Source organism: Ammospiza caudacuta, chromosome Z (assembly GCF_027887145.1).
Source record: "Ammospiza caudacuta isolate bAmmCau1 chromosome Z, bAmmCau1.pri, whole genome shotgun sequence".
Lineage (NCBI taxonomy): Eukaryota > Metazoa > Chordata > Aves > Passeriformes > Passerellidae > Ammospiza > Ammospiza caudacuta.
The window spans coordinates 76,482,545-76,510,394 of record NC_080632.1 but is presented as its reverse complement, the minus strand read 5'-3'; the positions used below and the strand labels follow the sequence as shown (position 1 = coordinate 76,510,394).

At 37.4% G+C, this 27,850-nt stretch overlaps 1 protein-coding gene across 1 annotated transcript in view; it reads right to left on the bottom strand.

The window, feature by feature from the left end:
- Window positions 1-5,425: 5,425 nt before the first annotated feature.
- Window positions 5,426-27,850, bottom strand: part of PRLR (prolactin receptor) — a 126,181-nt gene continuing 103,756 nt past the window's right edge. The window contains exons 3-15 of the mRNA XM_058823702.1: window positions 21,942-22,055; window positions 20,816-20,948; window positions 17,325-17,494; window positions 16,358-16,524; window positions 15,759-15,761; window positions 15,405-15,546; window positions 13,282-13,414; window positions 11,881-12,050; window positions 10,465-10,634; window positions 9,389-9,533; window positions 8,469-8,568; window positions 7,424-7,493; window positions 5,426-6,803 (exon numbers count right to left, since the gene is read on the bottom strand). Of these exons, the coding sequence (XP_058679685.1) occupies window positions 5,793-6,803; window positions 7,424-7,493; window positions 8,469-8,568; window positions 9,389-9,533; window positions 10,465-10,634; window positions 11,881-12,050; window positions 13,282-13,414; window positions 15,405-15,546; window positions 15,759-15,761; window positions 16,358-16,524; window positions 17,325-17,494; window positions 20,816-20,948; window positions 21,942-22,011 (2,484 nt within the window). The 5' untranslated portion in view covers window positions 22,012-22,055 and the 3' untranslated portion in view covers window positions 5,426-5,792. The remainder of the gene's footprint in view (window positions 6,804-7,423; window positions 7,494-8,468; window positions 8,569-9,388; window positions 9,534-10,464; window positions 10,635-11,880; window positions 12,051-13,281; window positions 13,415-15,404; window positions 15,547-15,758; window positions 15,762-16,357; window positions 16,525-17,324; window positions 17,495-20,815; window positions 20,949-21,941; window positions 22,056-27,850) is intronic.

Sequence of the window (27,850 nt, the reverse complement as noted above, 5' to 3'; positions counted from 1 at the left end):
TTTATTACCAAGACAGAGACTTTCCGACTAAGGAAAGTATTAACAGATACACTGTCACAGGTACAAACTGAAACAATGCCCAGAAATGCCAAGAGGCTGCTTAGTAATATCCCCAAAGTGTTTTTTCTCTTGGAACTTCTAGGTCATTGAATTATATATACTAAATAAAAACAGAACAATGCTTAAGGATGGTAGAAATATGTGTGGGACAATGTAAATGGATAAAAAAAATCTCACCTGTATATCTGTGCGAAAAACAGAAGATTGTTTATCAAAGCAGTGTGATGCACTTTTTCTCTCTATTCCCTTAGGAATGTAGGAAATGCAGTGTCAGATCAGATGCTGAGGCTGACTCTTCAAGTTTTGTTTTTGCCTGGGACCAATGTCAGATAGGGGGAAGAAAAATCCTGTAACTGGCAGAAAAAGAATGACCACTTCTCATGTATAGGACTTTTTCTGCTCATGTGAAACAGCTGATCTATCGTAGCCGATTTCAGCATTTTGCCAACCATAAGGTTTTACTGCTTTTGTGGACTATACCAGGTAGCTGTGCACATTCCCACTTTTGATATTAAAGTATTTTCTTCCCTTCCTTTTTCCCCCCTCACTAACTCATTTATCATTCCTCTCAGTTCTGCTAGTGCTCACGTTTTACTGTCTATTCTCATATTTGATTCTTTCCCTTCCATTTTCCCATCTTCCCCCCTGCTTTTCAGTTGTAGTCAAAATGCATTTTTCCCTCATCATCTACCATGTAGCATCCCATAGTGACTGTACTCCTTTTCTGTTCTGTCACATGCAGCAGTCTTGTCCCTCTCCCTGTCATTTAGTGGTGAACTCGGCAGGACCAGGTTAACATCTGGACTCTATGACCTTATAGGTTGTTTCCAACCTAAACTGTTCCATGCTTCTATGATATTTAAGCTCTTTATATCCCCATGTATTATGTATTTAGGCATCCATTTATCTTTATTTTTCTGCTTCACATACACCAGAAAAATGAAGAAAATCCCTGATTTGTTTCAAAATGGTTTTCAAGGCTGAGCCACAAGGTTATTAAAATTGTTATAATTCAGTCCATCTTTCCACACCCACAGGAACTGGAGCCTGATTTTAGTGTGACTGTTTGAGATAGCTGAGAGCAGGGCTTTCCATTTTTACTCATTTAGAGACAGAACTGGAAGGTTTGCTTCCTAGGAACTCAGTTGAAAATAGGTAATTCTAAATAGCAATTATTGATAAATACCAAGTTCCATAGCTGAGATCCAGAATGAAAGCACCTCAGGAAAATTGGCTCGATCAGTCCCAGTGACCTGGAAATACAAATAGTGGCAAAAAACTTTTGAGGTCAGGAATGGGACCGATGCTTGACTGTCCATCTGGGCACCAAGGATATTCTTACAAAGTGGAATGTTCTTTAGTTTGGTTTTTTCCCCCCATATTAAAAACATTTAATTTTGCTACACATCTAGAATATTCCATCTTCATACTACCATTGCCACGCAAGTGATGATTCCATGACAAGCGGTTTGTTAACAAAAATATTTTGAATTTACAAATAAAATTTTTAAATTCTTGATAGATTGAGTCACAAATTTGCACACAAAGCAAAATGCTTTTTCTTGTTTGCCTTTTAAAGGGAGCAAAGAAAACCTCTGAGGTAGCAATTATTTGAGAATGTGATGCCTGATCTCATGATGCTTTTTTCACTTCATTTGTCTTTATGGCTTTGTAGATGTCTGATGTCTATTAAGTGGCTTACAGGACTTCAGTTTCCTTGCACAACACCTTCAGATCAGTTGATAGTTGCCGTGAAATTACGAAATACACTTACAGGCTTCATGATGTAAACCCCACATAAATAATGCTTTAGAAAGCACAAAAAAATTCTGCTTATTAATTTTGAACACCTGCTGCTACTACACTTTGGATATTTGAAGGACATTTAAAGCAGCTGTCTATTTTTCAGCCATTTAAACATAGACACACAGACGGATATACTACAGAATTCACTGGTTTGACATAAATCATCATTACATATTTGTTTTACAGTTTGTTCCATAAACACATACATCCTCTGACTAATATTATATCAGGTTAATTCACTGCATTTTTTAAAAAAAAAATCTTTGTAGTTACATAGTATCATAAAGACCAAACCTAAAGTCCTCATCATGTGTGATACTGATCTTTGTGAGCACATGCCAATTCATTAGTTTTTATTTCTTCTAAAGTCTGAAATATTACACAGAAATATTAAAATTGTACATCCAATATGTCTCTGCTAAAAAAAAAATCTAGTAAACAACTGTATGGTAAGGAATCATATTTGCCAATACTGAAGAAAAAATGTTAATAAAATTAGTCTGAATCAGAAGGAAAGGTAATTAAATAAAATATATATGTTCAATTTTAGGAATTTTGTAAAACTAATTATGAAGAAGAGTCTTTATGCTACCTTTTAGGGATTTTACACTATTACAAAGTAGTTCACACTATAAATGACATGTGGTAACTTTGACATTGAAAAGATTATTCACATTCTTGAAATAATTATTCCAAGTAAAAAATTTGACAAACTGTGCAAGAATTAGAGGGGTAAATTCTGTTCATCCCCCTGGATATCAAAGGAGGTATCAAGAGCCTGTTTTTCCCCACTGGTGTGCCATAATCTTTTACTGATTGACTCTGTAGAACTGCTGCAAAAACTCATGTACTTCCTAATGAAAAGCTTAAAGGCCTGCAAGAAAAATATTGTTGCAAACAAAAAAAATTAATTATTTGAAAATTCAAAGGACCAAATACTTAGCTGAAGGTTACTTTGATTCCACAGAACACTAGTATTTTATTTTTTTAATGTACTTTCAGATGTTTAAGGCCACTTTCAGAAGCTCTGCCACTGAGAGGAACAAGGAAAATATTGGAAAATATAAGCAAATCCAAGGGAAAACTATTCTACCTGCACATTTGTTCAGCTTCAAGAATTAAATATATTTATGACAATGTGCTGAAATTACATTTAGCTAGCAAATACTCCAACACTTCAAAGCAGCAAGCAAATGTCCCTTTTCCACTGTAGCTGACTTTCCCTTTTCACAGGGAGACAAGATGATTTGGCATATTGAGACATTCATCAGCAAAGGTGGGAAATGCTCAAGACCACACAAAGTAATTTAGGCTACAACTATTTTACATTTTCAGTATTCATTTATGACAAAGCAGAGAGACTCCTTGACTTTCCTTCTTTGTGGATTATTAGAGGCACACATGCCTACAGTTAGGCAGGATGAGTCATACACTTAAAATCTGCTAACTGTTGTGTCTTTTTGCTTCAGGTGAGAAGTGACTTCAGGTAAAAGATACGGTAGGAACAGCCTGTTACTGTCATACATCTGGGTAGTCATTCTGTTCTAACCTTAGAAATCTACCCTGTAAGGAACATCTTTAGACTCTAGGTTTCATGAGATACTACAGCTTCTGTGCATTACTAGATACATCCCAGAAGGCCTGTAGCAGCATATCTTTATGCACATCACTAGGTGTAGGAAATAGCACAGACAGAGCTATCTGTGTAAAGAAAGAGGAATGTGTCTGATCCTGTTAGCTCTGTTAGATTCAGTCAGAAAACTGAAGAGTTAATAAGACATTGTCAGACACAGTGTGTTGTCAGCTTACACACACATTCCTCATATCTCAAGAGTTGCTTTGCAGTACTTCTAGCATCTCTAGGAATATTTAATGTATACTACAGACAGAGTATCTATGGTAAAATTATTCAATTAACTATAACTGTGTTTTATGTTTGATACCTGGAGTAGCCCCTTCATGTCTTTATGTGTTAAATAAGTGGTTGAACTAGGAATCTAGGATGCCTTCCCCCACCTTCAGCAGAGCATCCAGACTGCTCTGATCAGCCCCTGGAATTGGGCAGCTGCCTGTACAGAGGACAGGCTCTAAATCTGATGCCACCCTAATGTTACAGTCTACACTACCACGTATGTTTATTGACACACAGATGATTAGTTAAGTTTTAACGCCCTGTCTGTGCAAAGGCTAGGTGCTTCTACCAACCTGTGCTTGAGGAGTTCCAGGGCTTTGAAGGTAAAGGGTGAGAATCTGATTTGCTGAATTAGATATGGCCTTCTGGGACCTTCAAAATCTGAAATTCTCTTTTGTCTGGCTCTGCAACAAGTACCTGATACTGCAGAAAGGCTTGCTCAGTGCATAAAATCATAAAAATATGGAGAAAAGTAAAGCTGTTCAGGAAGAAGACTACCAAAAGAGAGCCCATCTATCAAATACACTCCCCTGCACAGGTACAGGATCATTACCTCACCTCAAGTTTCCAGTTTCCCCTGAAGCTAGAGATGCTGCCTAAATACTTGGCCCACTTTTAGCCAGTCATCCTATAATCATACTTTTCTGGAGTCAATTAAACTTTTGTTTCAAGAAGGAAGGCCAGAGCAACTTTGCAGCCACTACAGCATAATTTTGATTCTGTCTTCAGTTACATGGGATATAATGGACCCTTGCTGTTCCACTGCTATTCTGGGAACACACGACCAAATACATGGACTCCTCATTCCCACTGCTTTTTCAGTGGAGGTCTGAATCAGACCTTGGAGGCTGATTCCAAAACTATTGTTCATAAATTCATTATGAAAAATATGACTTCAAATTTTACTACAAGGGTCAGAGAAAAGTGCAGGATACAGGAGAGCCCCATGTCATTTACAATTGGCATCACAGTACAAATCCAAAGGGAAAGAACCTTGGGTCTCAAAACCTAAACTCTATTTTAATTATATAATTACAGGTAATAAAAAACCTGTGAAACAAATAATTTAAAATTCAAACAGTAATATATCTGTAATATATTAGAAATATAGTTTAAAAATGTCTCCATATTCTTATTTAGTATAAAGTTTAATTTTATGCTTTGTATAGAAATTATAGCTTTACTTGTTACTGCCTCAGCAGAAGGAAAGAGAAAAGTTCCTCGGCAGCTAAGTAGCACTGGGCAATTAAAAAATATTTTATTTTGCTCTTTTTTGGTAATAGAAAAATAGCCTTTAAAAATATGTAGTTAAACATATGGGCTTATATTAAAGTAAAATTGTGTATTATATACAGTAAGGCAGTATATCATATATTATCCTGCTTTCTTCATTTTGGTTTGTCTGGACTAGGATATGAATCGGATGCAGCTTTCTGTCACATTGAAACTAAACAAAAATATATTTAGAATAATTTGTTATTTTACTGCCATTTGTAGGATGTATTTGGTTTTGTATATGATTTGTCATGTACAAGAGCTCCTTTTTCTCAAGGATTGAGAAGAAAGATAAGGAAAACAATGCAGTGTCAGAATGCATTAAGATGAAAACACATTGTAGGTAAGAATACAGTTGTGCAATGATTTATGTAATGGAGGAACTGCTCAGACCGCTATGGTTTGCTGACTCACCCATAGCAATTTTCATCTTTTTGAATCTGTGTTATTTCCTCAGGCTTCATCAACCAACAGAAGCTCTGCAGAACTGAATAATTATTTTACAGTGCATTTTTCCTGATACACAAGACCCATTTCATCGTTTCCCTGTGACAGAAATGTGTGCTAGTGATCCAAGATTTACGTCCATGACTATTACATCGACTCACAGATTATTTTATTACCTGTACAATGCACATAGGAGGATAGGCTTTTGGAGGCTAAGCTTTTCTAAAGAGCTGTTTGCTATGTGATTTTGTTTTACTATGTGTAACTACTAAGTATGTGCTGTACTAAAAGGTTATTTAAAGGAGGGCATAAAGGAAGATGGATCCATGTAGTCTGATCCACTGGTGTCTCTTCTGGAGTCACTTGGAGTTGTCGTGCTGTAGCTCGTATTCTTCTCAGCTTGACTTTGCTGAGGGTTCTGAGATGTTTCTGCTACAGGTTCTTGAGATACAGGTGTGTTCTGACTGCGCTGATCTGGCAATAGTACTAAAATGTGATGGTCCACAACTGTTGAGACCTTGGTATATTCTTTGCTGGTTCCTGGAACAGTGCATTTTTTGGTCTTTTCATTGTTTTCTTTACGTTTCAGTAATAGTGTTGGTTCCTCATCTTGTCTGACTTTATGAACTTCTACATAGTCCATTAGTTTAGGATTCAGGAAAGGTGACTTGTTACTATGTTCATTTTGTCTGACCTGCACTGTGGTTTGGTCAGTTTTGGAATACTCCATCTCGTTTATCTTTTCCAGGTCATCATACACAGTTTCAGCAATAGGATATAGCGATTGATGACTTTCTTCATTTCCCACCAAAATTGGTGAAGTGTTCACATTTGTGGTGTTCAGTGTTATCTTGAATGCCTCAACAGTGCTGTGGTAGGCAAACATAGCAGCCTGATTACTGGGTAACTGAGCTGCCAGCCATGTGCACGACTTTATACTCTCACAAGGGAGTGTTTTCTGTTCTGAGGTCGAGGCCGCACACCGAGTGTCCCAGCTCCCTTTCCCCCCTTTCTTTTCTTTAGCTCGTACATCTTGTGTTTGAAGAGTAGATGGAAGGCTGTGGGATTCCCTGCACTTCACAGGGAGGAGCGAAGGGCTATCACAGCTCCCTCGGCCCGAGTCACTGTCTGTTTCCTTGAGAATAATTTTTGTATTTTTACTTGGAGTGTCATGACTTGGCATGAGCTGCTGATCCTCACTGTCCTCTACCTCCAGATATTCTATCAGTAGTTCCTCGCAGTCTGATGTTGGAGGGAAACCATGGCAACCAAGAGCACTCAGTAATTCTTCAGATTTTCCTGTCTGAAGGTACAATGAAGAGGATATAATTTTTCATTGTCAACCTTAGGGATTATATGACTAGAACAATTGTGAACAGTCTACATATTTGATGCACAAACACTACGACAGTTACATTGCTAGACCTAAACCTGATTTCTACTGCTGCAGAAAATATTGAAAGAAGGGAAGAATAATTCCTGAATTTCCTCAGTGGGGAGACAAACCTAAAATTCATGTTGTAATGTGGGAGGAGCAGGGAGCTTTTGACAGGTATAGGTCTCCTGAGTTTAACAAGAAAGAAATGGAGGAGAACTGCAGTGTAGACATGTCTTGCCTCCGCAGCATAGCAAAAGACGGTGAAGAGCATCTTCCATAAGAACTACTAAGAAGTTCACAGAGGCATTTTCTTATGCCCCAAGGAACAGGGCAGTCACAAACCCTGTTCTTAAACTCCTGTTACAAGTGAAAGACAAAACTCTGACTCACACATATCCTTCACATATATAACTGGAAATTGTTGCCTATTTTCAACATTGAGTAACTGAAGCAGTTTTACACGTTACTGTGGTAACTGTTTGCTAGTACATAAGTTGGAAAAGCAGGTTATGGTGAATTCTTTTGTTGTTGGCTGTGATACTCACCTCCAGCAGATGTGTATCTATGCCTTTTATCTTTGGTCCTGGAACTGGTGGCAGGATAAAGGCCATCATTCTAAAAAAAAACCCGGAGCAAACATACCAGCTGTAAATACAGACACTAGCTCACTATTTGTTCTCCCACTTCCTCAGAATATGACTAAGATTTTAAACACTTCTCCCATATCCTATATATCCCAGCTGGACCTCTGTCTCCTGTCTGCCTCTCAAGCTGTGTTGACAAATTGACAAATCCAGTTACAGCTCATACTTAGATGAATTATAAAAAACACACTAGATGAATTATAAAACAACTTGGATGAATTTTAAAAACACACAAGTAATATAAAAGTTATTTAACTGGAAAAGTAAAATTACTAATGTCCTTTTAATTGTCATCTGTCCCTTTATCTCCAGTTCTCTAATACCATTGTAAATTCACCACTGCCCAAGAAAGAGTGAAGTGAGGCGCAGTTCAGGAGGGCTAGTGCGGCTGTCTGTGCATGTTTGACTGTCACCTGACTACTGCTAAACAGGATGGCTTTTCCAACCACAGTTTCCATCCCTTTCTTCTACTCAGCCAGTATTTTTTGTTGGACTTGTACAAAAGCAATAATCTTTGCAACACCTTTCTCTTTCAAATTTGATTGAAATTAACCAGGATTCTAAGAAATCATTTGGGAAATTGATAGAGAGGCTGGCAGAGAGACAATCTCATAATATAACCTTGTTTACTTTAGAAAATGATGAAAAAACCCAAAAACATGTCTCCTACAGAACAGGGATACTCCAAGTAATGTTTGATGAATATTACATGACTAACCAAGATTAGTCAGATCTAACAGAGCTGTCTCTAACTGAGAATTTAACCTGGTTTCCATAAGAAGCAGGAACACTGTTTTATCAGTTGCAAATTAAGTCAAATACCTATAACTAATAGTTTATAAGCTAAAGTAAATGCTAGAGGATATTGAATCAAATATTAGAAGTCTATTTTCGAAAAGTTTTCTCTGATCTTGGACTCCATGCAATTGTGGAATTGGTGGCTTACCTGTACCCTTTCATAATCATTATCCAGCTCATGATTAAACATATAAGAGATGACAGGACACCAACGATGATCCACACAACCATATCTTTTACTCTAAAGTCTAAGAAAAAACAGAATTATTCAAGGACACACATGTAGCATATGTCAGCATGCCAAAAAAACCTCACAAATTACTTTTATTTTAAAAATTAGCCTAAACTGCCAGATTTATTATTGAACAGAGGCCTTCAGCAGCACAGAGAGATCTCAAAAATCCCTGTAATATCAAATAATGAATATAATTTTTACTAATGGTACTGCACAGGAAATAAACTGTCTTGGAAAAATCATACAAAAATGCATGGAAAGGAAAATTTTGTCACAGCCAATTATACAGATTGGGTTCAAATCCAGTTGTACTAAACCTGTAGTCATTGCATTATTAAATACATATCATACAATTAATTAAATGCTGGGTAAAGTGACCTAGGATTACATATTTTGAAGGATTTTTATTGTAATGTAACACTTTTTATACTGAAGTGGTTATTTCATATTAATTCCAGATAAAGAGTAATGAAGAGCTGTTACTGTCTGAAGGCAGTCACTCTTTGTTGTCTCTGTGACAGTTTTAATGCAGTTGCCAATGTTCTTTTAATTAAAAACTACCATAAAGAGAACAAATGAGGCAACAGACAGAAAGGACATGGTTTAAATAAGCAAAGAAACTATTCAACCTTTTAACTCTATCATAAAGTAATGAAGGGGAAAGGTATCTGGATATGGTGCAGAGATGATAAAGATTTGGTTACCTTAGCAATGATGTTCTTATCTATCCTAGGGAAACTAAGGGATCCACATGGATGCCACAAACAGCTAACAAAAAATATAACATTAACTTGCATGTAATAACAATTACAGAAGGGATGACAGCCACTTACCAGTAGGGATCTCAATATACATTTCTGGGCTCCACTCACTCCACAGTCCATGGTGGTCTGGTTTGCAGTGAATCTGTACAATGTACCTCTTTCCAGGATTTAAACTGAACATTTTGCATTGTGTTTGCTGTCCAACAAAAATAGTCTGGAAATAAAATAAATGTCACAGCTAAGGTTTTGGTAATCAAGATCGGAATATAGAATGATTCTGGATATCTTTTCCTAATAATTGTTGAGTAGGCATGGAATAATGGTACATTAATTTTATTTCTATAGTTTAGCTTTCTAGAATGAGATCTGGCTCTGGTGCAAATTAAACTGCTGTATAAAAACACATCATGAATTTATGGCAAATAGGTGAGGAGCTGTGGTAATGGTAGGAACTGCAATGGTGACAGGAAGAGGAGGAGGCAGAGATTAATGAGGGAGGAAGAAAACAGAGATGGAGAAAGAAAATGCAGAGAGGAAGAGGGAATGTGGAGTTGTGGAAATGCACAGGGTAATAAAAAGTATGTCTTGCAATGGCCAGAGGGAAGTGCAGTGGGAGGGGGAAGGCAGGAGGAGATACAGTGGTGGTTTGGAAGTTCTGCAGACAAGAAGGGCATGGAGTTAAATACCAATAGCTGGAGTCTTTAATTTACCACTCAGCTGTTTAAGTTGTAGATCCATAAAAATTATTATTGTTGTGTGGCCACTACAGTTACTACCTAATGGTTATTTATATAAATTTAAATTATTTACGTAATGCCACTGAGGCTTTCTGTTATCTAAGAAGTACCTGTGATTAAGAACAAATTATCATGAAAGAAACATGACTAAATGAGAAGGAACAATTTAAACTACAATGCCAATATGATTAATAAATAATGACCAAAATTAAAAAAAAATACTTAATCACCTGCTATTGAACAGCAGCATCTGAGATACCAGCAGGAAATCACAGGTCACACAAGCACTTTTGAAAAAATTATGAACTATTTAGAGTGTCTGCTTCATTACAGTCAGACATGGGACCTGGCTGACAAAATCTAGCTGGTCAGAAAATATTATCTAGCAAAAACTTGTAACATCTTTACCTCCCATTCCTCTCCTTCTTCAGGCTTTAGTCGCAATTCATATTCAAGGGTAAGCCATCCAGATCTGACATCAGCCTGTGGGGGTGGAGACCACGTCAGGACCAGATACGGTTTTCTCTTTATTGACTTTTTTAATTCCAGGGTTATATTCACAGGAGGATCTGGCTGTACTGTTGAAATAAAAGAACTGTCAATAAGAATCTAAGTGACTTTCTTCCTTGCAGCTTAGGTATAAATATAAAATGATGTGAGTGAATAGTTGCTACCTCCATTGGGTCTGGTAATTTAGAACTGCTACTGGAATATAGAAATCAAGAGTTTTTCAGAGAAATTAAGTATGGATTTAGGAATTTTAAACCTCCCCCGAATAGTAGTAAGTATATTTAACTCATGTTGAGATTTGCCTTAAGCATTTCTCATCAAAAATATTTTTTCTTTCATTTCCATTTATTGTTACTTTTCCCCACAAATGTATTTTGAAGTTAACATATTTGATGTTATGTTTTGAAAGTTGTGTTCTACTATAATCTTATCAAAGCTTGGCATAAATATTTAGGAACACTGAAAACTTGGATGCAGCTAATGAAATTTGTTTCCTCCATCTTTTACATTCAGAAAACACAGCCACATGATCCCTACACTTCTAAGTAAGGATACTTAAAAGTAAACCAAAACAGCATATTAAAGCTCTGTCTGTATTTCAAAAATAAACCAAAACAGAACACAGGAGTCAGACTTGCATCTCCCTTAGTTAAGAGGTAGAGCTTCTGCATATTGTGCATATATTTTACCACTGTCTGATCAAAGATTCACTGGGTCATTGCACTGAAGTAAAGTATAAAGCCATTTCTCCAGCAGCCTTGTTCCAGTTGCCAGACTCCTGGGAGCCAGATCCTTGACAACAAAATGGTTATCAAGGATAATGTTCCGTTCCCTTAGATAAAACCCTAATTACTTGTCCACAGTCACTCTGTAGAAAAAATCTTGTAAACAGACTATCAGTATACTGCTATAAAAAGCACTAATGCAGCTTCTCTTGGGTCTGGAAACTATTTTGGGTAATCAGATTTAAATATTATTAGTTAAAAGATCAAATTGATTTCTGTTGCTTATACCGTGGAAAAAAGATTTTAGATGGATGATGTTTCTTAGGGTTTGACTACAAGAAATATGGAAAACCAATAAATATTTATTTGAACATAATTTTAAAGCTTTTAGCATTTTTGGCTTCTTCAGAAAATAAGATGGTAAATGGATGAATATTGATTTGTTATTACACTAAGGAATATCTTATTTGTATATGTTTTAAACTTGAATATAATACTACATACAAGGAGCGCTGGAATTAAAATTCTTGTGTCAAAACCCATGATTCTGAATAATTTGGTTCCACAGAAACTACTTTTTAACTCTTACCTATGTAAGTCACATCCACATAATGAGGATCAGAGACATTACTTCCCATTTCATTAGTTGCCCTCACAGTAATATTGTATATGGTCCAGAAAGAGGTGTGCTTTTTATCGAAGTAGCACGAATTGGGGCCTGCAGTTTTGTAATCTGGACATTCATAAACTTTTTCTTCTCTGAAATGAAAGAATCCCAGTGATTAGGTTACACAGACTGCAACACCTGATTTTGGTTACTTGTACTTCAGCATTATTTAGGGCTGGATCTGACTTTTCACACCTGGCAATGTAAAGAAAATCAGAAAACTGCTTCCAGACTAAAGAGCCATTGGACAGTCCCAGAGACTGTGCTAAGCGTTTTCCCCACGAAGTAAACACCAGAAAGCCTGAAGCATTTAGGCTATTGCAGATGCAGCTGTGGGCTAGTACAGCACAGCTCTTCATTCTCTGAAAGCCACTGTTCACTGCATGGCCCAGAGCCCTTACACATTTCAGAGACTGAGTAGAAGTGATTGCTGAAGTCTTCTAACCTATCTATTAAAAATTATGTATTTCCAATGTTCATCTCACACTTACAGGAATTCTGCATATTACACTAATATGCTTTGAGAATTTATTTGGTCTTTCATCTCTTGACCATTAAAAAAAAAAAAAATCTACTTTGTACTCTCCTTCACATCCATACCCAAGCTTCCCAAAGTCAGAGGAGGGGTAGGAGAGAAATTTTAGAACTAAGTCTTTGTTTTCATGCTCTTCCTAGATGTACAGTAACAAAAGAAAAAGCTGTGGATGTGGACCTCTTACTCCGCCATACCTGGCTGGACCAGTATCTGTCTTTTTACACTAAGAGTGAGCTCTCAGCTGACAGTTACAGAGTTTAGCATCTATTTAGGTAATTGCAAAGTAGAGCAGTACTAGGTGAACTAAAAAGGACCAAAAAAGGTTCACAAGACTTGTTGATTCTTTCTTTAAAATGAATGTTTATCACTTTATCGGAGTTCCAAGGAAAGATTACTACAGAAATTAGGAAACATTCATGCCTTATGAATGCTAGTGCAAAACAAGCCTTATCAGAAAATAAAAGTTTTAGTATCTGCTAATTTTGGAAAGTTTCATTTCTAAGACTGCGTAGTTGAATAGTTTTAGGACTGTGCAGTTGCCCTGTTCACTAACACGCTGTTGATGAGCAATGAAAAGACAGAATTCACAGTAATTGTGTACCTGCCATTATAAAGAGACCAAGATTTAATATTTCAATCTTAGACATGTTGCTGCTTTACTGTGATGCCATAACATGGACAAAACCATGGACTACAGAAAATGGCATCTCCCAAAATAAGAAACCAATGAGGACTGATTTTCCAGGTCCTTCCAACAAAACACTGAATAACTACACAGCACTTATTACCCCTCTTTGCTGTAAAGCAAAGTGTGTTTGGTCAAGAGTCCTCCAGCTGAAGCAGGTTTCCACCAACAAGTAAATGTTTCTTTTTCAGGAGAACGGCACTTTATTATTATAGGCTTTTCGGGAGGTAACCTTTCTGTAAGAGATAAAGAAATGAACTAATTAGTAAGTTTAATCCATTAAGTCCACCTTGAATTTGCAAAATAAAGTCAAACAGAGAACAGGAAAATAGAAAAACAGGAAAAACAGGAACAGGAAAAAAGAAAAACTTGCTTCATAGTGGCACAGGAAAGGACGGACCATTTGCTGCTTAGGGCAACAACTTGCTACTTCACCTGGATTCAGAATTCTCTCTCACTGCAGCTGCACTGAAGAACAGTTTTAGTTTTCTGCCTGTGGCTTTTTTCCACCCCAAAATCTAATAAGGAATGTTGAAATACAGTCATAGCAGGCTCTACAGAGTTATTTAAAATACACACTACTATCCAATCTATTTTCTATGGTGTTTTGGTTTCAGCTAGCATAATTTCTTCTCAGTAACTGGTATAGCGCTGTGGTTTGGATACAGTATGAGAATAATTTTCATAATAAAGGGATATTTTGTCACTAAGTCATGTTTATTCTAAACTAAGGGCACCTTTTTGTGTCTCATGCACCGTCAGTGAAGAGCTACAAAATAGAAAAAAAATGTTGGGAGTGACTACAGATAGACAGGTGACCTGACCAAAGGTCACTTGTTCCACAGAACATCACCTCCAAATTTGGGAGTTACCCAGAACCAGTGCTCATCAGGATTCAGAAATGCAGCCTGGCATTTATCAGCATTGGGTGAGAAAATATATTGTCCAGAATTTTTTTTCCCTTTTTTATCATCATCATCATCATCATCATCATCTACTACTATTATTATTATTATTATTATTATTACTACTACTACTACTACTACTACTTCTTCATTTTACTTTGTCTTAATCATTGAACTGTTCTTATCCCAACCCACAGATTTTACCTTTGATTCTTCCCTTCATTCCACCATGGTGATATATGAATGGGCAGCTGTGTGATGGTTTGTTGCTAGCTGGGCTTAAACCACTACATACAAAACAAATATTTTTTCCAAAAGATGTGTTTAAAGATTATTCTGTTTGTTGGAAAGGAATGCTGTCATTTTCTTTTTTGATTTTAGGTAAAAAGAAAGAATGTAAATGTATGTCTATTTGTTGGCATTCTTGCCAGTAATTTTCTTCTGAAGTACTCAAAATATATAAAGAGGCATGTCTCATATTTCACTGTAATGTTTTTATGTTCAGTACTCAGGCTACTTGCATGATTGCTCCTGAGCAAGTTTTTATAGTTTCAAGAATAGCACTTAACTGGGCAGAAAAAAAGGCTTGAATTTTGAATAGGATGATGCTCATCAAAACCCTGAGGTGATTAAAACTTTTGCAGTTGTGTATTTGTGGCAAAAATATTCCTATTACATTAATAATATATATTTTCTACTATGTATAGCAGAGAGATTGATTTTCCAAATTTATAATTGCCTAAGGCAGATCTGAAAATGGGACATTTAAAAAATATTTTTCTATTAACAGTACTTCAACAATATCCATGTCAAATAATGAATAATGCAACTACTAACTGAAGAAGTTTTGAGGTTAAAGTGTCTTGCAAAAAGATATGATGTCATACATGTTTAATGTGTCTACTCGAATTCAGTAAAACACAGATAGTGACTTCCATGTGATAGTATCTGTAAGAGCCATCAGGGCTTTCTGTCCGGGCTCTTATACAAAAAACATTACCTGATATTTATAGCTACAGATAAAATCAACATGGTTTTTAAATAAAGGGATAGGGACAATAAATTATTTAGGCATGTCTGTATCAGAAGTGACTTCCTAGTAAATCCCACCTTGTTCATCATAGCTACTTTCAGCAGAGGGTCCTGGCCAGAACAACAAGATTAACAAAGCAATTACACAGGAAGTATGGTAAAATGCACAGAGCACTACAAAGTACCCATGTGAGAGGCCAGGTTTTCAGGATTATCATTTAAGCACCTTCACAGCATTGAACCTGCCACACCTTAAAAGCAATTTACAGAGCAGCAATCATCCACTTACCTTTGGGCATCTGAATGCTTCTTTCTGAGCTCCACTCGCTCCATTCTCCGAGGTCTAGCATGCAACGCACCTGAAAAACGTACTTCACCCCAGCTTTCAGGCTGCTCACCTCATAGTGTGTCTGCATTCCTACAGATACTGTCTGTAAAAGAAAATGGACTGGGAAAATAATAAAGAATTGGACCACTTCAACGAATAAACCATAAAGGAACAGGCATGAGGTACTGACTTCTGAAAGTCAGGGATTTAAGTTGGCTATTTATAAGATATCAATTACCAAGAAGCAAAAGTAGTGATTTAGCAGAAAAAAATCACTGCTGATTCTGATATTCAAGAAAATATTAAACTGTAGACTTCCTAATATGCCATCAGATCCATAATGCAAAGAGCATTACAAGTAGTCCACACATAAACCCCCACTTAAATACTTCTAAGTGGCTTTAAGTGACTTTCTCAGACTCTTCTAATTTCTCCTCAGAACTATTTCAAAATGCATAGCATTTTCCATCATTAAGCAGCAACAAGCTAAGCAGCATTTAGGACACATGACTATAAGTTTAAGAATGACATTTTATCCTGAAAACTCAGCTGTACCACTACTGAAGCTGATTCCTAGAAATCTGGCAACAGGTTGGGAATGTTAATGGAATGGTTAAATGTGAGTGGGCCACAACAGAATTTCTGAGGGGCAGGTTGCCTCCAAGTGATCATGTTGAAGAGGATGATGAAAACTGGGTTTTGTCATACATAACATTAGGATGACTATGTAAATATATTGAATATATCACAGACCACTCCAGTAATTTTCTTTATTTAATCAGATCTGGTTACAATAATTTTTCTATTCTTACATTTTTATAGGGCTAATTAAACTGAGACAAGAGAATTCACTTGAATAGAGCATTTATAATAATGAACAGATCACTTATAAAATAAACACATTCTTTCCTTACCTCCCACTCTTCCTTTTCCTCAGGCTTTAGTCGTAGCTCATAGTGATACATATGAGAATTAGAGCTGGCATCAGCTAGTGGGGGTGGAGACCATTTTGCCCAAAGGTATGACAGGTTAGCAGATGTGTTTGTTTCTAGAGAGAGGTTCACAGGAGCATCTGGCTGAACTGTATAAATGAATGAAAAGTGTGCTATTTAATTTTCTCTCAGAAAAAAAACACCTCCTTTATATTTTGTATGTCATCATATTATTTTCAGATATTTCAGCACTGTAAAAGAATAATAAAGAAGCCTTTCATTTTTCCTTTTTCCTCAATAAGTTTAACTAGCTCCTGATTTCCAAAAGTATCAGCAAATCTTAAACTTTATTCTGAATTTGTCAGGCTAAGGAAATACAAATCATAATTTTATAAGGCCACTCCTGGAAAACTAGAATGTCAGCTATTTCATAGCCAGAAAAACTAAGTATATTATAATTAAAATGATATATTATATGTGTGTGGAAACAAGATTGGAGTCAGGAATATCAAGTTCTACAAAAAGCCTGCATAATGCTCAGGAAATTATTTTTACCCTTTCAAGACTGCCATGCCAGCAGTTAAAAAGATTTTTACATTTGAAGTATTTGGTAGTTTAACCTAATTTGAAAATTTTATAATATTCATTGAGTCTAATTAAAATATGGCAGACAACTAGAAAGTGAAGCAAATTTTTCAGCTAAAGTTAAAATTTTTACATATTCATACATGATATTCCTACAATCAAGTATGTAGTTACTTAACTTAGAATTAAAATGCAGTTTTCACATACATTTAACATGCATATTTTAGGTTATCTGTAAATAAACACTGCTCAATAGGAAGTTGTACATCATGAGGAAAAAAATCTTTCACCACTACCTATTCTGGGATTAAAAACTGCACACACCTCCAACTAGTTTGTTTTCCATTTCATTCTTTGATTTTACCTATGGAAGTTACATCCACATGCTGAGGATCTGAGCTGTTACTTCCAATCTCATTTGTTGCCGTTACGGTGATAATATATGTTGTCCAGGGATTAGTGTGGTTTTTATCAAAGTAGCAAGAATTTGGACCTGATGTTAGGTAGTCTGGACATTCATAGATTTTTTCTTCACTGAAACAAAATGATTGAAAAATTTAGGAAATGAAGCAAAGCAGATAATATTCTAGCAATGGACTAGATTCAGCAGAAAAATCTGAAACGTGTGTGTGTGTGTATATATATATATATATATATGTAAAATCACATATATAATTTATATAGATATAGAATAAGCAGAAATTTAAATAAATTATATATATATATAATAATTTAATATTATATATATATATATCTATAATCCCATCTCTGGGAAACATTTGGTACATGTCAAATGACATTACCATAAATGCTTCATTTACATTTTTACTGCAGTTGTTTTGATGAATGCTTTCTCTCCTTTGTTTATACATAGGAATAAATCAACAAAAGAACAGAAACAGAAATTTCCACAGACAAAACAAAGAAATTTTAACAATATTTATAAGGAAGTAAGAGGTAAATGAAAAATATTTACTTCAATTAGGTAAGTTGCTAAATATCTTTGCATATCACCCTGAGAAATCAAAATATGGGCCCTATGGCAAAGAGCTCTTTTATTGATTAGTTTGTTTTCAGCAAAGTCGGAGAATCATTTAGGTTGGAAAAGACCTCTAAGCTTGTCAAGTCAAGCTTTGACCACCTTGTCAACCAGACCATAGCACCTAGTGCAATATCCAGTAGCTTCTTGAACACCTCCAGAAATGGTGACTGCCCACCTCCCTGGGCAGCCCATTCCTATGCCTATCCCTCCCTTCAGTGAATAAATTCTTCCTGAGGTCCAACCTGAACATTCTCTAGTGCAGTTTGAGGCTGTTTCCTCTTGTCCTATGCCCTGAGAGAAGAGACTGATGGACACACGAGTACAGCCTCCTTTCAGGGAGTTGTAGAGTGACCCCTGAGCCTCCTTTTCTCCAGGATGAACATCCCCAGATCCCTCACTTGCTTCTTACATGACTCGTGCTTCAGACCCTTCTCCTGTTCTGTTGCCCTTCTCTAGTCATGTTCCAGCACCTCAAAGTCTTTCTTGCAGTGGAGGGTCCAGAACTGCACACAGGATTTGGGTGTGCCCTCACCAGTGCCAAACATGGGGCAAATCACTGTCTTGGTCCTGCTGGCCACACAGGCTGGGTGCCACTGGCCTTCTTGACCACCTGGGTACACACTGGCTCATGTTCATGCCCAGGTCCTTCTCTGCTGAGCCACATTCCAGCCTCTCTACCCCAGCCTGGAGTTGCATGAGGTTGTTGACCAAGGACAGGACCCGGCACTTGCCCTGGCTGCACGTCACACCATTGGCCTACATGCAAATCCCTCTGCGGAGCCTTCCTGGCCTCCAACAGATCAGTACTCCTGCCGAGCGTGGTGTCTTCTGCAAGCTCACTGAGGGTGCTGCCAATCCTCTCATCCAGATCATCAGTAAAGATATCAAACAGGGCTGACCCCAGCACTGATCCCCTAAGCGCACCACTAGTGACTAGCTGGAGTGGATGCAGCACAGCTCACCACCACTTCCTAGGCCTGGCCATCAACCCTTTCTTAACACAATAAAGAGTACTCCTGTCCAAGCCATGGGCTGCCAGATTTTCCAAGAGAATACTGTGGGACATGTTGTCAAAGGTTTTGGTGAACTTCAGGCAGACGACATCCATAGCCTCTCCTGAGAGGGTTGTCTGTTCATAAAAGGAGATCAAGCAGGACCCGCCATTCCTAAATCCATGGTAGCTGGGCCTGATCCCTTGGTTGTCCTCTATGTGCTGTGTGGTTGCACAGGACAACCTGTTCCACAACCTTCCTGATGTCAATTTATTTGCTTTTTAACATGATCATCATCAAGACTATCTCAAAAAAAAGAAGAAAAAAAAAATTACTTCACAGTCAATTACTATTGCCTTTACACGGGTCTTTGGATTATTTAGGAGAGGGATTGTTTTGTGCTCAAAGCTGGCCGAGGTGATGTACTCACAGCCTATCTCAGGTGATAAGAACTATACAAATCCAAAGCATCAGCTGATGTGGCACAAGAATGAACAGTAATTCCACTATTATGCTTTATGTATCATCAATAATAAGGTTTCTTATTTTCCAGGCAGTTTTGTCACAGTTCACAAAGAAAAGATGGGAGAAAGGGGTCTATACCTAAGAGAAAATGAGCCTAGAAAGGCAATTGTGGCCCAGGTCTAAAATGCTTGGCAGAGCCCGATTTCAGCAGATTTAATAAATGGATAAGCACTCCTATCCTTCCCTAAGCAAAATGGCTCTGGGCAGTGAATTAAAATGTTCATTAAACTTTTTGATGAAGACTGAAACATCTGGGCTTTCATAAAAAGAAGTTCCCGAATCATTGTTGTGTGTGGCAACTCCATTAAAGACTGCATTTTTTTCTGCTCAATGATTTGGAATGTTTAAATGTCGCAGTGATTTCTGAGGCTTTATCTTACCTATTCTTAATCTCCCTGGATTTATAAAAAAACTTAGTCTCTAAACCTCCCTGCTTACTTGTCCCTATTCAAAGACTGTTTTCAGGAAGAAAGTACAAAGTTAAACAAAGATGGACAGGTTAAGTAAAGTTGCTAAACATATACACTTCATTCCTGAGCAGGATGAGGGAGTGATAATTATCAAAATATTAATTTTTGAAATGTTACACCCATGTCTGATTTCACTGCATTTCAGGAACCACTGACCACAAAACCAACAAGAGAAAAAAATGGCCATAGTCCAGAAGGGGGTTTTAGTGTGCATGGTAATGGACAAGCTCCTTGGCAGGGCCCCAGCAGCCCTCCCTGACCCTGCCCAGCCCCTCCATGGGGACCTGGGACCCAGGTCCCCAGTTTAGCTGGTCTCCAGCTCCACACAGTCCTGCCTTTCCCAGTCACAGCCCCTGAGCCAGCCCAACCCATGAGCTGATGTCCCAGCCCAGCGTGGCCTCAGCCTGTCCCTGTCCCCAAGGAGGTGACCAATGCCCAGGGCTGGGCTGCCCTCCTCCTGGTTGGGGTGATGGGAGATCTGCTGCCCTGGGGTGCCCTTATGCTTCAGTGCTCAGAGGGGACCCCATTCAGCTGAAAGCTTGTGCTTCCCAAAAAGATGGGCAACATGCCTTTGTTTCCAGCACATCTTCAGACAAGTGGGATTTTTGGTAGATGAGTTTCAGGAAGGACAGGCTGAAGATTCAGGGCTTTTAGTAGTCATGTTTTCTTCCAACAAGGGAAGCCATGGATTTTATGCAGCCCCTGTTGTCTATCTAAGATTAAAATGAATTCATAAAAACAACTTCACAAATTAATGTTGTCATTCTCTTGGTCTGAGAAAACCCTCACCTGATCACTTACAGAGTACACATACACCACTTGTTACCTGTCCTTGCTGTAGAACAGGGTATAATTGTTAGGGAGTCCTCCATCTGAGCCAGGCTTCCACCAACATGAAAAGGTTTCCTTTTCTAGAGAACGACATCTTATTATCTGAGGTTTTCCAGGGTATGATTGACCTACAGAAGTGCAAAAATCCAACTAGTTAAATCCAACTAGAAGTTGCCAACGATTTTGGATGCTATTGTTGAATGATAAAAGTCAACCTAGCATTCCTTTTTTGAAGACAATAAAATTACACAAAACTGTGGACTGAATTAAGCAAATAACTCTGCCTGGGAAAAGGATCAATATTCTCAAAAAGGTAAATACACTTTACATCAAATTTCTAAAACAGTTAGTAGAATGATTTTGCTTTTTAACAAGAACATTTATTTTTTACCTAAACTCAAAATGGTATATTTATCTCAAAATTTAATGATGAAGATGGGAAATAAATATATGACCTTTAGGATTTGTCCCCATAAACATTAAAATTTTGTATCTTCAGATTATTTCAAGATTAAATTTAAACTTTGCAACAGAACTAAAATACCATTCTTTGTGCATATTTGAGGTAAATTATAGGTGAGAAAATTAGAAAAAGAAGGAAATCAATGGGCTAGATAGAATTTTTTGGGTACTGGCAACCTGAATGTATTCATTCATTGTTCAAACATTCCCTGTTAATCCAAACACATTTAAGAATATTTCCTGTTAAGACTGCTTCTTATTAACTTACACCAAGAATACAGACCACGCATTTACATTCATTTTAAAACAACAAGCGTATGACGTTTTAACCTAAGCTTATCTTTTATCTTTATTTCAATAAAGTTCCATGTAATTATCTCAAATAGAATAACTATTCATATGCAAAATCCCAAGAAGGTGACAGGTATAAAGTGAATACAGTGTTTCAGTATTGCCACCAAACAATCCTTAAATTAATCACGTAAAAAGAAAAGACAACTCCAGCCATTTTCAAAATTGCCATAACAAACTTCAGAAGAAAGCAATTTAAAGAGGTACATGCTCTAGTGTTGGTCAGGATAGATGGGGTAAAGCCTCAGACTTTTCTAAAGAAAGTGTCTTAAGGAAAAAACAAGTGTTTCAGGAAGTGCTGTACTTACCAGGCAGACCTAGCGTAGTCAGAGCAAGCTGCAAAATAATTGGGACTGATGAAATGAATCTCTGTTTCATGATGCCTGCCTCTCCTCAGGAGGAAGTATGAGATCAAGGGCTCACTGAAAAACACGCCATCACGCAACAGTCAGTAACAATGCTCAGCATGTAATACGTATCTCATGACTTGACCAAAGTCCTTTTTGAATTGCAGGTAATTGATTCTTGCTCTCTCTCAAAAAGGTGAGGCAACACCAACAGTTCCACTTTGGAAGCTGAAAACTGGAACCTCAGAGAAGCAGGTAGGCCTTCCTAGAGGTCTCTGAATGATTAGCAGTGCTAGGATTACAATTTCTTAGCATTAACAAATCTTGCATATTTCTTTGGTATCTTGGGATACCAGGTTCTTATCTTAGAGTTCTAACTTCTAAATTAATTAATTAACCTAAGAAAGCAGCCTTTTAGCAACAAAAATATACTTTTTTCCCTACTGATGCAAAGAAGATGTCAACATACTTGAACTCTGAAAGTCCTGAAAACAGAAGGTAAATAGAAAAAGTCCAACATTCATTAATAAGTTTATGATTTTGATCCAGTCTCAAAACTTCTCCATATTTAAGACTGTCAGTGTTGAATTCACAATCCCTTGAGCTGAAGAATATTACTCTTTCAGTAAATTCAACCAATTGTTTTTACTGTATTTGATTTTGCAGTAAATTTCAGGTGAAAGACAGATTTGCAAGTGGTCCCCAGCTGGGACCAAGACCCAGTCCCTGTCGTGGGCTCTCACCACTAGATGTCCTCAGAATTCAGGTTACAGCTCTGGGTGCTCTGGAGTCCCTGCTGCTGCTAAATCTGTTGGCTTAGCCTGAAGAAAAGACGTAACGACTTGAAGCAAACCTCCTGCTTCTCCCACCAGTACACGCCCTGCTTGGAGACGACTGCAGTCAGCTGTTGGATTCTCGGTAGCCAACCTCAGCCTTCGAAACTAAAGAAGAATATTTTACTGCCTCAATAGGGAGTTCCTTATCTCAGCTTTTCACTCCTACCCCTAGCACATTCACAGGTAGATGTATGTTTGCAATCCATTCCGCGTAGCATAGCATGAGAACATGCTGTGTCCTTGGTGAGGAAAAAATCCTTTGTGGTTCATCAGATGACTAATTTTTCAGTATGCAATTAATTTTCTACATCAAGAAACTGTAATGCATCATCATACAAATGTTTTTCAAGCACAAAGCCAAGTAAAGTATCAGTTACTGAAGCTAAGTCTAAAACGTGTTTACTGTGGACAATGTGGAAGACAACAACAGTTGGCTACATTTCCATATGCCACTACTGAATATCTAGGCGTGTTTCAGGCATGTAACTGAGCTACAGACTGGAAAATTGCATCTGGGTTAGTTTTAAACTCACTCAGAGCACTTTCTGCATATAAAGACAGTGAAGAGAGAACCACTTAAATATAAATTCCAGTTTGGTGTAAACACAATGCAGCTTTTATTACTGTAAACAAATGGCAGGCACAAACATTAGTGTTTAATGTCAGAAATTATCCAAAAATAATTTTATAGCCCCATAACAATGGGGCTATATAATGAGGAACCCAGATGATTAGGCTCATAAAAGGCACATTTTTCTCAGGTGAAGGTGAAATAATGAAACTACAAACAGTAACTATTTCATGTACATATGACAGTATTTACAATATTTTATTACTTTTAAAAATAGTTGGAACATTTGCAAAACAATGTACTTTAAAGCTAATAGTCATATTGATAAAGAACTATTACATGATTTTTTTTTACTTTTATGTATGTATCTTTCTATGTGAAGAATTGACAAAAGAAAAACTGATTACAATGGCTGAAATAATGACTTTTTTTAATACAACAAAAAAGAGGCATCATCAAGAAGGATCTTTACTAGAGCACTTTTCAAGGAAAATGGGATGATTTTGTAAACTGAAGAACCAAATTAATAGTGAGAGGCAGAAATTAATCCATTAAAAAATATATTTTTCCTCTGGAGCTTTTGAAAATGAGATGATTGTGAACCACTTCTGTAATATGGCTGTGCAAAAGAACAAGAGGGATATAGGGAAGGATTATGGACCTATCAGTGTCACAGACTCAGCTCTGTGTACAGTTCTGGTAATCTACACTCGGGAAAAAAAGAACCAAACAGATTTTAGAACACAGCTATCAATATGACATGGAGTCTGTCTCATGATGGTGATTTAAAGAATTGTCTTTGTACTCCATGCAAATGTCTGGTTATCATGTCCAAACATAATATGAGATAAGCATCAAAAGAGGGAAAATAAGAATGAGTAAAATAAGAATGTTTCCATGGTTGCTTGCTATTCAGTATTTGCAACTCAAATAGGGCTTAGAAGGCTTCTGGAGAGATGTCTTGTGTTTTTGAAAATACTTGCTTAATAAAAAGGTAATACTCACTTTGTCATTACTGTATCTAAAGTGCATCTTCCCTATATTTAATATTTTCATAAAAGGTAATTAGTGTTTTTGAAGATGCTATGAGGTAATGTCTCTCTTTTAGGACTGAATGAATTCTTTCATAAGGGATGCAGTGGACACTGATTTGCCACAATGTGATCCAAAATCAAGGGTTGAGTAACTGATAATTAAAAGATCATATGCCTCCTTTTGAAAGTCTTGATTTAAATGCAACCATGTTATTGCATTCTGACATTCTATCTGAATTTCTGCCTTTTAACACAGCTGTTAGATAGTATTCAACAGCTGTGCATCACATGCCAGAATGCAATGCTCCTTGATGGAAATGGAAACTATTACTGGTGTTTCAGAATGCACAGAAGAATTAGATATTCCTGTAAAATAATTCTGCCCTAGAATTAATAATATAATGAAATTGTAGGTTTGAAAACTGTGCTGACAATGCTACTAAGTAAAGATGAAAGCTAAACACCAGTACTTAAATCAGGTGCCATGAAGCAGAGTCGAGAGAAACATGTCCTTGTTCTAATTGACTTTTAGCTCTTGCATTCTTTCATTTCTTTCTTTCCTGGCTCTGCTGATGGATAAATTTCTTGAGACTGACAGAGAAGTCTTTACTCAGTTCTGCACAGATGGAAAAATTTTCTATCTGCAATGTTTTCAGGCTTGCAGGAACAGGAACAACTGTGTATCAGCCACTGGCAATGACATTATGTGCAACACAATTTCTGCTTCTGTGGCGAAAGAAATCAAAAGCCAAAAGTACTTTACCAATCTCTACTGAAAAAGTCTGGCATTTCCATTAGTCATGATGATAAAAAATGTTCATCTTTCAGGCCTGGGGAAAGACAGTTTAAGGAGCTCTCAAAACACCATAGTTCATTACCATTTGAAAGGCTGAACTACAGCTGTATGAAACAAAATATAAAAAAGGAAGCCAATAAAGCAAGAATGTGAGAGTCTGTTAGACCATCTAGAACATTCAGCTGTACTGTGGACATGGCTGGAGTGTGCCCTCCCACACAGAGATCACAAATGCCAACAGGGATACGTGTTCCTAGCCATGGCCAGAGCATCATGGACAGATGTGTTTCTAATTGACAGCGATGGTTGGGATTATACAGCAAATTAAAAGCTGTAGATGTGTAGTGTGACCAGAGCTCTGTTTTCCCTCTCTGAATGAGCCCTAATTGGATGTCTCTGAATCCCTCAGGCACCCAGCACTGCCTTCAGGGTGATGAACAGGCTCCAGAGAGGATAAAGGGCTGAGGCCTGTCTATGATCTGAATTTCTTGTGACTGATTCCAGCTGGCAACTTTAGGCACATATGTTCTCTGGTGTACTTTGTGAGGAAGCCTAATACCTGCTTCTAGCTATGAACCTAGATATTCAGTTAATTTACTGGGATTTGGGACTTCATATTTCTGTGTTTCATAAAATGGGAGCAGTGGCAAGGACTTTTAGATTTCACCTGAAAAGCCTATATATGACTTTATATTATATCTTTCCAAAATTTCTCTCATAAGTCACCCCCTAACAACCCTTGGCAGTCCTTCCTTTGATTAGCAGTCAAGATGTGATAATGAACAAAACAAATTGCCTCACCCATGGAGATATGTTTCTCAGTCTGAAAGACTTCAGTCAATTTTGAAAAAGGAAAATAACAAACCCCCGGATTCTTGAAAACAGTTTAGACCCTTACATCTCCATCATAGTATTTAGACTCTTAAATCCTATTGATTTTACAGAACTGAGACTGAAATTTTCTTAAGAACTCTCACTACCTAAACTGAAAAAAAAAAAGTCAAGAGAAGAAGAAATTAACATTATCATCTTTGCAGATGACGAACCAAGGTAAAGAATGCCAAACAATTCTTTTATAGTAGAAGTGTAACAAAAACTACAACCTGACCATTTTCTACCATTTTTCTTTTCTTTTCTAAATACCACCTCTACTGCCTTTGTTTTCCCACAAAAACAAATCTAATGCTTTAGCCAACAGTAGTAATCCTTCTCTACCAGTCTCACATTTCCCGAATATTCAATTTTCTTCCCTGGTGGTTTGCAGGTTTAGCCATAATTTCAGGATTTATTTTTACAGCAGTCTCTAACAGAAAAGAAAATCGTAAGTTCCAAAGAGTAAAATTTTAGACACTGAAAGCTAGAACTTACATTAGAACTTGAAATATGCTGTGCATTCATCTCTACCAGCTATCAAGCTCAACTCCACAATCACTATCTTCTTATAGTAATTTTAGGTATTTTTTCATGGATAGCATAGTCATAAAGTATAAAATCAAATTTTCTACCTACGGGATTCATGTATGTGAGGAAGCTTTTTATGCCTCTCTTCCATGAATATCAGATTATTTGAAAAGTTGAAAAACAAAAATTCTATAATAGTGTATTTCTGAAAGCATCACTACTTTATTTCTAAAACATAAAGAGAAAAAAGGTCACTTTGTATTAGCTGTTGTAGATACTGACACTCTAAGTAAATACACTTAAACATTGACAGTGATAGAGACAGTGGTAAAATACTGTACATGGTTCCCTTTATCTATTTCAAACAAAATTTTGCAGCAATGAGCTTTGGATGCAGTTTAAATTTACTCATAAACTGTGCTAACTACTTGTTTAAAGGCTAATCAACATCTGCCCAGGCCAGGACATGACCAGATAAAAGCTGAGAGGGCTGGGGAAGGAACTCTAGCAGCCTCATCATGAAAGTCAGGTGCAGGGAATGAGCTACACCTGACTACCAAAGCACAGTCAGACCACTGTCCTCGCGTGTAGCTCACCAAACAAACCTGCTTCCCCACTGACTCACCGACTGAAGGAGGCAGAACACTAGGGACAGAGCGGAAGGAAGGCATTGGGGAGAAAAGGAAAGGTTCAAAGTGGACTGGGGAGAGACAAGAATGGGAAATAAGGGTACTAAACAATTCCGTTCAGTGTAAACCTGTGGCTTGTCAGACTGAAACGTGTGCCTGATCATTGTAGTCTACCCCACAATCTCATTATACCCTATTTCTATCTCCTGTCTGGGCGGACTGTTCTTAGTGGTGCCTTTGGATGTCAGTGAACTCTCAACTGGATTAGCCAGTGAAGAAAGAGCTGGATTGCAAACCTCCAGGTTCAAATGCAGATCCCACACAGCTGGGGTGAGCAAGAGAATGTGGGGTCAGCTACTAGGTCAGCTAAACATCCACAAGTAGCTACAGGGGCGGACCATTTCTTTACGTGTAAATGCACACATACGTATATAAATCTACACATTAGGGCATTGTTGATGTGTGTGGCCCCTGTGTGGGTTTTGTGTCCATGTACCCACCCACTGGGAGCAGCTGCTCAGCTTTGCTACAGGCAGAAACTGATGATAGGGACCTACAGCAGCCTCACATCTATGGGGCTGCCTGATTTGAGCTGACTCTAGT